Source organism: Otolemur garnettii, unplaced genomic scaffold (assembly GCF_000181295.1).
Source record: "Otolemur garnettii isolate 467f Iridium unplaced genomic scaffold, OtoGar3 scaffold00091, whole genome shotgun sequence".
Lineage (NCBI taxonomy): Eukaryota > Metazoa > Chordata > Mammalia > Primates > Galagidae > Otolemur > Otolemur garnettii.
The window spans coordinates 4,683,447-4,698,103 of NW_003852486.1; the positions used below are offsets into that span (position 1 = coordinate 4,683,447).

Sequence of the window (14,657 nt, forward strand, 5' to 3'; positions counted from 1 at the left end):
AAAAAAAAAAAAAAAGTAACAGAATCTGTTATATTTAGCAATAACAGTAAATGTTAGGATTTATATAGATATAAATGTCCAGAGACACCAAAAGCTTACCTAAATAGATAAATTACTTTATTATTATAGAGCTAAAGTAAATGTTGAGATACCTTTCTTCCCTACATTAATATATAAAGTTTGGAGTTTTAAAAGCTTAAAACAAGGCTCGGCACCTGTGGCTCAAGTGACTAAGGTGCCATCCACATACACCTAAGGTAGTGGGTTCGAATCCAGCCTGGGCCCGCCAAAAACAACAATGGCGACTGCAATGAAAAAATAGCCAGGCGTTGTGGCAGGCACCTGTGGTCCCAGCTGTGGTCCCAGCTGTGGGAGGCTGAGGCAGGAGACTCACTTGAGCCTAGGAATCGGAGGTTGCTGTGAGCTGTGATGCCACAGTACTCTACCCAGGGGGATAGCTTGGCTCTATCTCAAAAAAAAAAGCTTAAAACAAATCTCAAGTTCCTCTGTAAGTGTACACATGCAAAAATAGGGAGCATAATGAAAATGCCCTAAAATTGGTGGTGTTATTTGTACAATTCTGTGAATATACTAAAAACCACAAAAATGTCCACTTTAAAATAATAAATGTTATGGTATGTGAGTTATGTCTCAATAATGTTGTAAATAAAATGGGGAATTTCTATGAGAATACCAGGGGAAAAGGAACTAGTCTTTTTGAGTATTAAAACATGTTATTGGCTCGGCGCCTGTGGCTCAAGGTGCCAGCCACATACACCTAAGGTGGCGGGTTTGAATGCAGCCCAGGCCGCCAAAACAACGATGACGGCTGCAACCAAAAAATAGCCAGGCGTTGTGGGAGGCTGAGGCAGGAGACTTGCTTGAGCCCAGGAGTTAGAGGTTGCTGTGAGCTGTGATGCCATGGCACTCTACCCAGGGGAATAGCTTGAGGCTCTGTCTCAAAAAAAAAAGTTATTAATCAAGTAACAGTACTTATTTACTATTAGTGGCTCAGGAATAAACATAAATATGAAGTAAACAAAATGTAAGAATGTGGAGAAAGGTTCGGCACCTGTAGTACAGTGGTTACCATGCCAGCCACATACACCAAGGCTGGCAGATTCAAACCCAGCCTAGGCCTGCTAAACAACAATAACAACTGCAACAAAAAATAGCTGGATGTTGTGGCGGGTGCCTGTAGTCCCAGCTACTTGGGAGGCTGAGACAAGACAATCACTTAAACCCAAGAGTTTGAGGTTGCTGTGAGCTATGACACCATGGCACTCTACCGAGGACAACATAGTGAGACTCTTGTCTCAAAAAAAAATGAAAAGAAAGGGCAGCACCTATGGCTCAAAGGGGTAGGGCCCCGGTCCCATATGCCAGAGGTGGTTCAAACCTAGCCCTGGCCAAAAAAAAGAAAAAAGAAAAAAAGAAAAAGAATGTAGAGAAAGACCCAAACACAAATGATATAATAAATGTATTTGAAATCTCTGGTTAGGAAATGCATAGTGGAAACATTCTTTAGAACAGTGGGGTATCTTTTAGGATAAAGGCTGTTTCTCTATCCACAAGTTTTATTTTGAAAGTTCAAAGTAGTGGGCAATGCCTATGGCTCAGTGAGTAGGCCATCAGCCAGCCCTATATACCGAGGGTGGCGAGTTCAAACCCAGCCCCAGCCTAACTGCAACAACAACAACAAAAATAGCTCGGTGTTGTGGCAGCAGCCTGTAGTTCCAGCTACTTGGGAGGCTGAGGCAAGAGAATTGCCTAAACCCAGGAGTTGGAAGTTGCTGTGAGCTCTGACGCCACAGCACTCCACCAAAGGCAATAAAGTGAGACTCTGTCTCTTTTTAAAAAAAGAAAGTTAGTTCAAGGTGGTAAATAAAGTGGTAGTAAAAATGAAAAGAAACCATAAACGATTAAGTTGAAAATGTAGTGAAGATTATTGTCTTTAAGACGATGTCCTGTTTCCAAGGATAAGAACACTAAGACTAAAGAGACTACTTTGCTTCTAGACCTAGAAAATGGAGGACCCTTTCCAGCTCAGAATGGGGGAACCCTGTATCAGTTTTACTTGTTTTTATAAAATCTATTAATAATTTGTTGAATTATTATGAACCCACTATTCAACCCCAACATGAACATCCTTGTCACATGCTTTGTCTTAGTTACATTGTACACAAACTCACATGTCATTATGCAGTCAATATGATGTTTTGTATATTTTGAAATTTTATATAAACAGCTTACTGTTATGGAAAAGAAAAAAAACGGAGGGGCAGGGCATGGTGGCTCATGCGTATTACCCTAGCACTTTGAGAGGCCAAGGTAGATAGATTGCCTGAGCTCAGGAGTTGGAGACCAACCTGAGCAAAAGTGAGACCCTATCTCTAAAAAATAGCTGGGCATGTGGTGGTCACCTGTAGGTGTAGGCCCAGCTATTCAGGAGGCTGAGGTCAGAGGGTTGCTTGAGCCCAAGAGATCGAGGTTGCTCTGAGCTATGATGCTGTGGCACTCTACCAAGGACAAAAGTGAGACTCTGTCTAAAAAAAGAGAGAGAGCATTTAATAGTAAGAAGTTTACTAGGATTTAGGCTATGTTTAAATCATGCCTTAGTCACTTGCTGATTAAGTGACCATGGGCAAGTTAACTGATGTCTAAACTATTCTTTATTAAATGGAAAAATTATGGTAATTGCATCATATGGTAGCTGTGAGGATTTATAGACTATATGAGGTAGTGGTGCAGTTTTTCTTAAGTATTTGAATACCTAAAAGATTAACTTTAAAAAACATAATAGAAGTGAAAGAGAACTGATAAATTGGGGGAAATGTGTGCAACACACCAGAAACAAAGGAGTATTTCTAAAGTATTAAAGGGCCTTCTGAAAATTTTTTGAACTTGCTAATTTAGACAAATATGATAATCTGGACTAGGACCTTGAGCAACTATTTTACTGCTAAAGAAGTACAGATGGGCTCAGCACTTGTAGCTCAGTGGCTAGGGCACCAGCAACATACACTATAGCTGGCAGGTTTGAACCCAGCCCAGGCCTGCCAAACAATAGTTAGAACTACAACCAAAAAAATAACCAGGCGTTGTTGTGGGTGCCTGTAGTCCCAGCTACTTGGGAGGCTGAGGCAAGAGAATCACTTAAGCCCAGGAGTTTGAGGTTGCTGTGAGCTGTGACACCAGGACACTCTACTGAGGGCAAGATAGTGAGACTCTTAAAAGAAGTACAGATGGCCAAGCAGGGTGGCTCACATCTGTAATCCTACCACTCTGGGATGGCTGAGGCAGGTGGACTGCTTGAGCTCACAAGTTCAAGACCAATCCTCACAAAAGTGAGACCCTGTCTCTACTCAAAATAGAAAAACTAAGGCAAGAGGATTGCTTGAGCTTGAATTGGAGGTTTCTGTGAGGTATGACGCCATGGCACTCTACGCAGCGTGACAGCTTGAGACTCTGTCTCAAAGAAATAAAAGAAGTATAAATGGCCTAGGCCAGGCGTGTTGGCTCAAGTCTGTAATCCTAGCAGTCTGGGAGGCTGGGCAGGTGGATTACTTGAGTTTCAGGAGTTGGATACCAGCCTGAAGAAGAACAAGACTCCCTCCCCCCCAGTCTCTAATAAAATTAGATAAACCAGCGGAGCATTGTGGCAGGCTCCTGTAGTCCCAGCTACTTGGGAGGCTGAGGCAAGAGGATTGCTTCAGCCCAGGAGTTTAAGGTTGCTGTGAGTTATGATGCCATGGTGACAAAGTGAGACTGTCTCAAAAAAAAAAAAAAAAGAAAGAAAGTACAGCTGGCCAGCAAAGTCATGTAATATGACATTCAAAATATTAGGTAATGGAGTGTAAATAGAAACACAAGTAGCCGAGTACATTGGCTCCTGCCTGTAATCCAAGTGCTTTGGTAGGCTAGTGTGGGAGGATTACTTGAGCCCAACAGTTTGAGACCAACCGCACTAATCTTAGTCCCCTACATTTCTTCTTTCTTTTTCAGGGTTTGTTTTTTTGGTTTTTGGTTTTTGGGGGTTTTTTTGAGACAAGATCTTAACTTTGTTGCCCTGATTAGAGTGCAGTGACATCATAGCTCTTTGCAACCTTAAATGCCTGGGCTCAAGAGATCTTCTTCCCTCAGACTCCCTCATAGCTCGGACTACATATAAGTGCCACCAAGCCTGGCTAATTGGCTAATTTCTTGATTATTTGAAGAGACTAGGTCTACCACGTTTCCCTGAAAATAACACCTACCCAAAAAATAAGCCCTAGCAGGATTTCTATGCATTTGTTAAATACAAGCCCTACTCCATAATAAGACCTAGTGATGGGCGTGGCTATGCAGTGTATCTACATAGCCACACCATGCATTTCGGCACTGAGTGGTAAGGAAGACTGGAATACCTTTTATCTGCCACAGCTCCTTTCTCCTAGCCGTTCCCACTTGTGTGGGTGCGCCACTGGTAACCAAGGTGGCAGGCATCCTACTGCATCACTAGTGCCAGCCCCACCAACAAGATCGGCTCCCCCTGTCAGGTTCCAGAAGAAGATGACTTAACTGTATTTGAATAAATGTAGATTGTTGTATTATACTTAATAAAAATAAGACATCCCCTGAAAATAAGCCCTAGTGTGTCTTCTTGAGAAAAAATAAATAAAAGACAGTGTCTTATTTTCAGGGAAACACGGTAGCTGTTTTGCTCAGGATGGTCTTGAACTCCTGGGCTCAAGCATTGCTACCCTCTGAGCCTCCAAAGTTCCAGAATTAAAAGTGTGAGCCACTGCACTTCAATTTTATGAGTAATTTTAAAAAATTAAAGTATTCTAATTTTCAAGTACAAATACTTTTAAAAATTTTTGAACAATAAAACCTTGTAATTGTTAAGGTTTTAAAAGTAACCATAATAGTATACAATGGATTTGTTTAATAGAATGTCAAAGTTTAAGGGTTTTTTGAATTTGAAGTTGATATGTATCAGTAGTATATGAGACTGTCAATCTAGTTTCTCCTTGGGCAAAATTGTAGGGTTCAGTCCAAAAGAAGAAATAGTTCCTTTTTTTCTAACTCAAGTATTAAATGTATTATGCTCCATTTTACATGGCATATGTAAGTGGAGGATGTATAAACAGAAATATATCCTTCAGAAAATGACTGTAAAGAAGTGAAACTGTTGGGGCGGCACCTGTGGCTCAAAGGGATAGGGCGCCAGCCCCAAAAACTGCAAAAAAAAAAAAAAAAGTGAAACTGTTGAGTCAGGTTAAATATAGTTTGGTTGAGTTCAATTGTATGAAAAGCTGTTTGGGAAGAAGCTAAATTAGACTTACTCTGTATAATTTGAGAAACTGAGACATGTAATAGTAAATGGAAATTGCAGAAAATTATATTTCACTTTGTTCCGAGGAAGAACTTTATTTTTTACTAAACCCATTTAATTATGGAAAATTTCTAACAAAAAAGAGTGGCTAGTACAAAGTGAATTGGATAGAGGCATATAGTCATGACTAAGATTATCTTTTATATTTCATTTCTAATATTTTGAAACAGCCATTTCTACTGGAGCCCTTGCTCATTTTAATGAGAAATGATATTTAGAGGCCACAGTGTTGAGTGTTAGAGGGCTACCTGGCTGTTAACTGTTTTTAGGCATTTTATTGTGTAAAGCTAGATAGACTTCACATATTTCTAATTCCAACTTAAAATTAGAAGGCTTTTATTTCTTTGATTTTATTATATTTGTGTCTTTTTTACTTCTAAAATTTTGGTTCTTAATAGCAGTCACATGGTTACTTACTTGATCTGTGTATCTTATTGTCTACTAGTTCAAAATATCTATGCCAGTAAACATAGTCACTGGGTATAATTTAAGATTTTTTAAAAAAATCTTTTTGGATTTAGAATTTATAGCCTAACTACTATATTGAAGTAATTCAAAATACTTTCCACATAGTTAAATAATTAATTTTCTATATAGTTAGATGTATTTGTTTCCAAAATTTAGAGAGTTGGAATAATTTTCTTTATGTTATAATGTTGTTTCTTAATTATGTAAAAACATTTCCCACATAGAAAACATCAAAAAATTAGATACTTGGAGATCTGGCGTCTGTGCCTGCTTTCTCCCCTATAGATCACTATTTTCATTGCTTTGGTTTATTCTTCTGTTTTTAAATATAATCAAGTATATCTATTAATATCCTCCATCCCTGTCTGCTTATACAAAAAGTAGCATATTAGGCTGAACACAGTGGCTCACACCTGTAATCCTAGAACTCTATGATTCATAGACAGGTGGATTGCCTGAGCTCGTAAGTTCAAGACCGGCCTGAGCAAGAGTGAGACCTCGCCTCTGAAAACAGCTGAGGGTCCAGCTATTTGGGAGGCTGAGGCAAGAGGATCACTTGAGCCCAAGAGTTTGAGGTTGCTGTGAGCCATCACACTATGGCACTCTATGCAGGGCTACGTAGACTCTACCTCAAAAAAAAGAAAAAAAAAAGCATATCATCACCATGTTCCTAAACCTCGCTTTTTTCATTGGGCAATATATCATGAGATCACTCCACAGCAGTATATTGATACATCCTCATTCTTATTTTGTTTTTGTTGGAAGATTCTTAGTACTCCATTGTACAAATAGACCTTGGTTCATTCAGCTGGTCCCCTGATCCCAAAATAATCATTTGGATTATTTTAGGGTTTTGCAGCTAAAATAATGGTATTAAATTTTAAAGCCTTGTGCTCTAAATACCAGTATCTGGCGATAGACCCTCAAAGTAGAATTCCCAGGTCAAAGGGCTAAATGCACATAGAACTTTACTAGTTACCAAATTCCTTTTATAAAGATTTTACATACAGTACATTTCCATATATGCTTGAACTTTTTATTCTTCAGTTCTGTACTGTTCTGAAGATTGAGTTTTTATAAAGTTACCTAATATTTGGTATGAATATTCCCATTTTTCTTCTCAAGATTTTCCTGGCTATTCTTGTTTGTTTTTCCCAGTGAACATTACAATCGTTACAATCAAATTTCCTGAAAGAAATTGTGGGGGTGTTTTTATTGGGATTGTATTACATTTATAAATTTATTTAGGAAAAATTGTCACCTTTATGTCTTTCTATCCACAAACATGGTGTGTTTTCACATTTAAGTCTGTCATGAATATTTTAGAGTTAGGAAGAACTTTTCAGTAGTTTTCAAAAAATAAGAATCTGTTGTATGAAGTAGTGAATTCATTTCTAAAGTATATAGTGAGGATTTGTGAGTTATTTACAGTTTCTAGTTAATGACTTGAGTGTTACTTTCAACTCTTAAGATTTTACATAAAAACATATTCTAAAGGGGTGGCACCTGTGGTTCAAAGGAATAGGGCGCCAGCCCCATGTGCCGGAGGTGGCGGGTTCAAACCCAGCCCTGGCCAAAAACTGCAAAAAACCCCCCATATTCTAAAGAAAATAGGGGGCAGCTTATGGCTAGGTGAGTAGGGTGCCAACCCCATATACCAAGGGTGTCGGGTTCAAACCCGGCCCCAGCCAAACTGCAACAAAAAAATAGCCAGGCATTGTGGCAGGCACTTATAGTCCCAGCTACACGCAAGGCTGAGGCAAGAGAATTGCTTAACCCCAGGAGTTGGAAGTTGCTGTGAGCTGTGACGTCACAATACTCTACCCAGGATGATAAAGTGAGACTCTGTCTCTACAGAAAAAAGGAAAATAGGAAATTTTTAATTTTTGTTTTAAGGGGATTTGGAGGTTGGGATGAGTATATGTGCACAGTTGCCTTGTTGTTGTTGTTGTTTTTCTTTTGTTGAGACACAGTTCTACCCTATGCCCTGAGCACAGTGCAGTGGCATCATAGCTCACTACAACCTCAGACTTGGGTTGTAGGCATTCCGCTGCCTCAGCCTCCAAAGCCACTGGGATTACATGCACTCGCCATGGCACCCGGCTGGGTTTTTCCATTTTTTTTTCATGAGTCGAGGTCTCACTCTCACTCAGACAAGCTTTGAACTCCTGAGCTCAAGCAATCCTCCTGTCTCAGCCTCCCATGGTGCTGGGATTACAGGCGTGAGCCACCACACCCAGCTAAATTGTCTTCTGTATTACACTTAAAGAAAGAACATGACTGTTCATTCATTAATCTAGAATGAGTTCAATATGTAGATGTAATTTAGGAATTGTTGTGTATTGGTTTGAATCATTGGAGTCAATGAAGAGTCAATGAAGAAAGCAGGCAGTGAACTAAGAATCAAAGAGGATTGTGGGATACTATAATTAAAAATATTTTTCTTTTCCAAAGTTTCTTTTCCAACACTATATGCTTCATTTTTATTTATTGCTTCAGTCAAAGTATGATGAAAGTAGAGAGTGGTGATATACTTTTTTTTTTTTTTTTTTTTGGAGACAGAGTCTATGTTGCTCTCAGTAAAGTGCCATGGCGTCACAGCTTACAGCAACCTTCAACTCTTTGGCTTAAGCGATTCTCTTGCCTCAGTCTCCCAAGTAGCAGGGACTACAGGTGCCTGCCACAATGCCCCGTTATTTTGTTTTTGTTTTTTTGGTTGTGATTGTCATTGTTGTTTGGCAGACCTGGGCTGAGTTTGAACCTGCCACCTGTAATGTATGTGGCTAGCGCCCTAGCTGCTGAGCTACAGGCATGAGCCAATATACCATTTTTTTAAGTGTTAAAAATATTAGAAATATTTCTAAAGACCCAAAAGTATATGGGTTTTTATGGCTGAAAGTCAACAAAGATAATGCCTTGATACTAGCAGATGAACTAACATATTTTACATTAACATAACATTTATTAGGTCTTTAAAAGGCTTTATTGCTTATCTTATGTCTGATATGTGATCAGTTAGTTTGTTGCACTGTAAAGCTAAGCTGAAGTGGTGTAAAGTTTATTCTTTCTGAAACGTTTTTCTTGTTCACATTTTAGGACCCTTCAAAGTTGTACAAGAAAGCAGATGATGTTGCAGCCATTGAATGCCAGTCTGAAGAAATCCTCCATCTTCATTCACAGGGAGAAAACAATCCTTTATCTAAGAAGCTATCTCCAGTGCATTCAGAAATGGCAGATTATGTCAACGCAACACCATCTACTTTTATTGGTAGCCGGGATCCTGATTTAAAGGAAAGAGCATTACTTAATGGAGGAACTAGTGTAACAGAAAAATTGGCACAGCTCATTGCTACTTGTCCTCCCTCCAAGTCTTCCAAGACAAAACCGAAGAAGTTAGGAACTGGCACTGCAGGAGGATTGGTTAGCAAGGATTTAATCAGGAAAGCAGGTGTTGGCTCTGTAGCTGGAATAATACATAAGGACTTAATAAAAAAGCCAACTATCAGCACAGCGGTTGGATTGGTAACTAAAGATCCTGGGAAAAAGCCAATGTTTAATGCAGCAGTAGGATTGGTCAATAAGGACTCTGTGAAAAAACTGGGAACTAGCACCACAGCGGTATTCATTAATAAAGACTTAGGCAAAAAGCCAGGAACTATCACTACAGTAGGGTTGCTAAGCAAAGATTCGGGAAAGAAGCTAGGAATTGGTATTGTTCCAGGGTTAATGAATAAGGAGTCTGGCAAGAAGTTAGGACTTGGCACTGTGGTTGGACTGGTTAATAAAGACTTGGGAAAGAAATTGAGTTCTACTGTTGGCCTAGTGGCCAAAGACTGTGCAAAGAAGATTGTAGCAAGTTCAGCATTGGGATTGGCCAATAAGGACATTGGAAAGAAACTAATGAGTTGTCCACTGGCAGGACTGGTGAGTAAAGATGCCATAAACCTTAAAGCCGAAGCACTGCTCCCCACTCAGGAACCACTTAAGGCTTCTTGTAGTACAACCATCAGTAATCATGAAAGTCAGGAACTTTCTGAATCCATGAAGGACAGTGCCACCAGCAAAACTTTTGAGAAGAATGTTATACGGCAGAATAAAGAAAGCATATTGGAAAAGTTCTCGGTTCGAAAAGAAATCATTAATTTGGAGAAAGAAATGTTTAATGAAGGAACATGCATTCAGCAAGACAGTTTCTCATCCAGTGAAAGGGGATCTTATGAAACCTCAAAGCATGAAAAGCAACCTCCCGTATATTGCACTTCTCCAGACTTTCAAATGGGAGGTGCTTCTGATGCATCTACAGCTAAATCCCCTTTTAGTGCAGTAGGAGAAAGCAGTCTCCCTTCCCCATCACCTACTGTATCTGTTAACCCTTTAAACAGAAGTCTCCCTGAAACTTCTTCGCAGTTGGCTCCTCATCCATTACTTTTAAGTCCTACCACAGAACTAATAGAAGAAATTTCTGAATCTGTTGGGAAGAACCAGTTTACTTCAGAGAGTTCCCATTTGAATGTTGGTCATAGGTCAGTGGGTCATAGCATAAGTATTGAATGTAAAGGGATTGAAAAAGACCTAAGTGATTCAAAAACTACCCATATAGATATTCCAAGAATAAGTTCTTCCCTCGGAAAAAAGCCAAGTTTGACTACTGAACCCAGTATTCATACTATTACTCCTTCAGTTGTTAACTTCACTAGTTTATTTAGTAACAAGCCTTTTCTAAAACTTGGTGCAGTAACTGCATCAGACAAACACTGCCAAGTTGCTGAAAGCCTGAGTACTAGCTTGCAGTCCAAACCATTAAAAAAAAGAAAAGGAAGAAAACCACGGTGGACTAAAGTTGTGGCAAGAAGCACATGCCGGTCTCCAAAAGGGCTAGAATTAGAAAGATCAGAGCTTTTTAAAAATGTTTCATGTAGCTCTCTATCAAATAGTAATTCTGAGCCAACCAAGTTTATGAAAAACATTGGACCACCTTCATTTGTAGATCATGACTTCCTTAAACGCCGATTGCCAAAGTTGAGCAAATCTACAGCTCCATCTCTTGCTCTCTTAACTGATAGTGAAAAACCATCTCATAAGTCCTTTGCTACTCACAAACTGACCTCTAGTATGTGTGTCTCTAGTGACCTTTTGTCTGATATTTATAAGCCGAAAAGAGGAAGACCTAAATCTAAGGAAATGCCTCAACTGGAAGGTCCACCTAAAAGGACTTTAAAAATCCCTGCCTCTAAGGTTTTTTCCTTACAGTCTAAGGAAGAACAAGAACCCCCTATTTTACAGCCAGAAATTGAAATTCCTTCCTTCAAACAAAGTCTCTCTGTGTCTCCTTTTCCAAAAAAGAGAGGCAGGCCTAAGAGGCAAATGAGGTCACCAGTCAAGATGAAGCCACCTATACTATCAGTGGCTCCATTTGTTGCTACTGAAAGTCCAAGCAAGCTAGAGTCTGAAAGTGACAACCACAGAAGTGGCAGTGATTTCTTTGAGAGCGAGGATCAACTTCAGGATCCAGATGATCTAGATGACAGTCACAGGCCAAGTGTCTGCAGTATGAGTGACCTTGAGATGGAACCAGACAAAAAAATTACTAAGAGAAACAATGGGCAATTGATGAAAACAATTATCCGCAAAATTAATAAAATGAAAACTTTAAAGAGAAAGAAACTGTTGAATCAGATTCTTTCAAGCTCTGTTGAATCAAGTAATAAAGGGAAAGTGCAATCAAAACTCCATAATACAGTATCAAGTCTTGCTGCCACATTTGGCTCTAAACTGGGTCAACAGATAAATGTCAGTAAAAAAGGAACCATTTACATAGGAAAGAGAAGGGGTCGAAAACCAAAAACTGTCTTAAATGGCATTCTTTCGGGTAGCCCTACCAGCCTTGCTGTCCTTGAGCAGACAGCTCAGCAGGCAGCTGGGTCAGCATTAGGACAGATTCTTCCCCCTTTGCTGCCTTCATCTGCTAGTGGTTCTGAGATTCTCCCATCACCTATTTGCTCTCAATCTTCTGGGACTAGTGGAGGTCAGAGCCCTGTAAGTAGTGATGCAGGCTTTGTTGAACCCAGTTCAGTGCCATATTTGCATTTACACTCCAGACAGGGCAGTATGATTCAAACTCTTGCTATGAAGAAGGCCTCAAAGGGGAGGAGGCGGTTATCTCCTCCTACTTTGTTGCCAAATTCTCCTTCACACTTGAGTGAACTCACGGCTCTCAAGGAAGCTACTCCTTCCCCAATTAGTGAGTCTCATAGTGATGAGACCATTCCCAGTGATAGTGGAATTGGAACAGATAATAATAGCACATCAGACAGGGCAGAGAAATTTTGTGGGCAAAAAAAGAGAAGGCATTCTTTTGAGCATGTTTCTCTGATTCCCCCTGAAACCTCTACAGTTCTAAGCAGTCTTAAAGAAAAACATAAACACAAATGTAAGCGCAGGAATCATGATTACCTCAGCTATGACAAGATGAAAAGGCAGAAACGAAAACGGAAAAAGAAATATCCCCAACTTCGGAATAGACAGGATCCAGACTTTATTGCAGAACTGGAGGAACTAATAAGTCGTCTAAGTGAAATTCGGATCACCCATCGAAGTCATCATTTTATCCCCCGAGATCTTCTGCCAACTATTTTCCGAATCAACTTTAATAGTTTCTATACACATCCTTCTTTTCCCTTAGACCCTTTGCACTACATTCGAAAACCCGACTTAAAAAAGAAAAGAGGGAGACCCCCTAAGATGAGGGAGGCAATGGCTGAAATGCCTTTTATGCACAGCCTTAGTTTTCCTCTTTCTAGTACTGGATTCTATCCCTCTTATGGCATGCCTTATTCTCCTTCACCCCTTACAGCTACTCCCATAGGATTAGGTTACTATGGAAGGTACCCTCCCACTCTTTATCCACCTCCTCCATCTCCTTCTTTTACCACTCCACTCCCCCCTCCTTCCTATATGCATGCTGGTCATTTACTTCTCAATCCCACCAAATACCATAAGAAAAAGCATAAGCTACTTCGACAGGAGGCCTTTCTTACAACCAGCAGGACTCCTCTCCTCTCCATGAGTACATACCCCAGTGTTCCTCCTGAGATGGCCTATGGCTGGATGGTCGAACACAAACATAGGCACCGGCACAAACACAGAGATCACCGTTCTTCTGAGCAGCCCCAGGTCTCCATGGATACTGGCACATCCAGATCTGTCCTGGAGTCTCTGAAGCGCTATAGATTTGGAAAGGATACTGTTGGAGAGCGTTACAAGCATAAGGAAAAGCACCGGTGTCACATGTCCTGCCCTCACCTCTCCCCTTCAAAAAGCTTAATAAATAGAGAAGAACAGTGGGTCCACCGAGAGCCTTCAGAATCTAGTCCATTGGCCTTGGGATTACAGACACCTTTACAGATTGACTGTTCAGAAAGTTCTCCAAGTTTATCCCTTGGAGGATTCACTCCCAACTCTGAGCCAGCCAGCAGTGATGAGCATACAAACCTTTTCACAAGTGCAATAGGCAGCTGCAGAGTTTCAAACCATAACTCCAGTGGCCGGAAGAAATTAGCTGACAGCCCTGGACTCTTTTCTGCACAGGACACTTCGCTAAATCGGCCTCATAGAAAGGAGCCACTCTCTTCCAGTGAAAGGGCAGTACAGACCTTGACAGGTAAGAGAGTTGCTTTGTCGCCTGTTATTTGTTAGAGAAATAGTTTATTTTCTGCTATTTGCCTAATGCATGCAGATGAACTTTTAATAGATCTCTCTCTTTGTTTTTATAAATATATTTGGAAATCGTCAAAGTTCTCATTTCCCTTCAATGGAAGAATCAAGATAAGGAATGTCTTTGCATTAATTTTGTATTTTGAGGAGTATCATTGTCGGAAAGTAATAAACACAACTTTTGGAAACCAGGAAAAATGATTTATTTTTTTTCATGCAAAGTGGTTATTATGCAATTTGTATAGTAAAAAACAGCTCACTAGATACCTATTAGTAGTATATAGATGGTTTTTCTTTTTTTTTTTAAGACAGGAAATTTTGCTTTGTTGCCTAGCTAAAGTGTAATGTAGCATTGAAGCTCAATCATGTACCTTTTAATTTCTAGGCTCAAGCGATCTTTCCACCTCAGCTTCCCAGGTAGCTAGGACTATAAGCATGCTCCACTACACCTGGCTAATTAAAAAAATTATTTAGACATGAGTTCTTTATGTAGCCCAAGCTGATCTTAAACTCCTGGCCTCATGTGATCCTCACACCTCAGCTTCCCAAATAACTAGGAGCCACTGCACCTGGTGGGATTTTTAATATAAATCATAGTTATTATAAAAGTTTCTGTGTTACAGAAAGTATATGTTACATGGTCTGACACAGTAGTTTATACCTGTAATCTTAGCATCCTGGGAAGCTGAGGTAGCAGAACTGCTTGAGCTCAGGAGTTCAAGACCGGCCTGAGCAATAGTGAGACCCATCTCCACAAAAAATAGAAAAAGTTAGCTGAGCAGAGTGGCATCTGCTCTACTCTGCTACTCAGGAGGTTGAGGAAGGAGGATCACTTGAACCCAGGAGTTCTATGATGTTGCTATGAGCAAGACTTGACACCATGGCACTCTAGCCTGGGTGACAGAGCAAGACTTTGTGTTAAACAAAAAAAAGTATATGTTACAGTTTAAGTTATTAACTTTTTTTCTCAAAATAAGAATTAATCGGCTCGGCGCCTGTAGCTCAACCGGCTAAGGCGCCAGCCACATACACCTAAGGTGGCGGGTTCGAATCCCCAGCCCGGGCCCGCCAAACAACAATGACGGCTGCAACCAAAAAA

At 40.1% G+C, this 14,657-nt stretch overlaps 1 protein-coding gene across 3 annotated transcripts in view; it reads left to right on the forward strand.

Annotated features, from left to right (window-relative positions):
* Nucleotides 1-14,657, forward strand: part of ASH1L (ASH1 like histone lysine methyltransferase) — a 217,777-nt gene that overhangs the window by 73,972 nt on the left and 129,148 nt on the right. For all 3 annotated transcript variants that reach the window (XM_012808600.2, XM_023516469.1, XM_023516470.1), the window contains one exon: nt 8,942-13,505. In XM_012808600.2, coding sequence (XP_012664054.1) covers nt 8,942-13,505 — 4,564 coding nt within the window. The remainder of the gene's footprint in view (nt 1-8,941; nt 13,506-14,657) is intronic.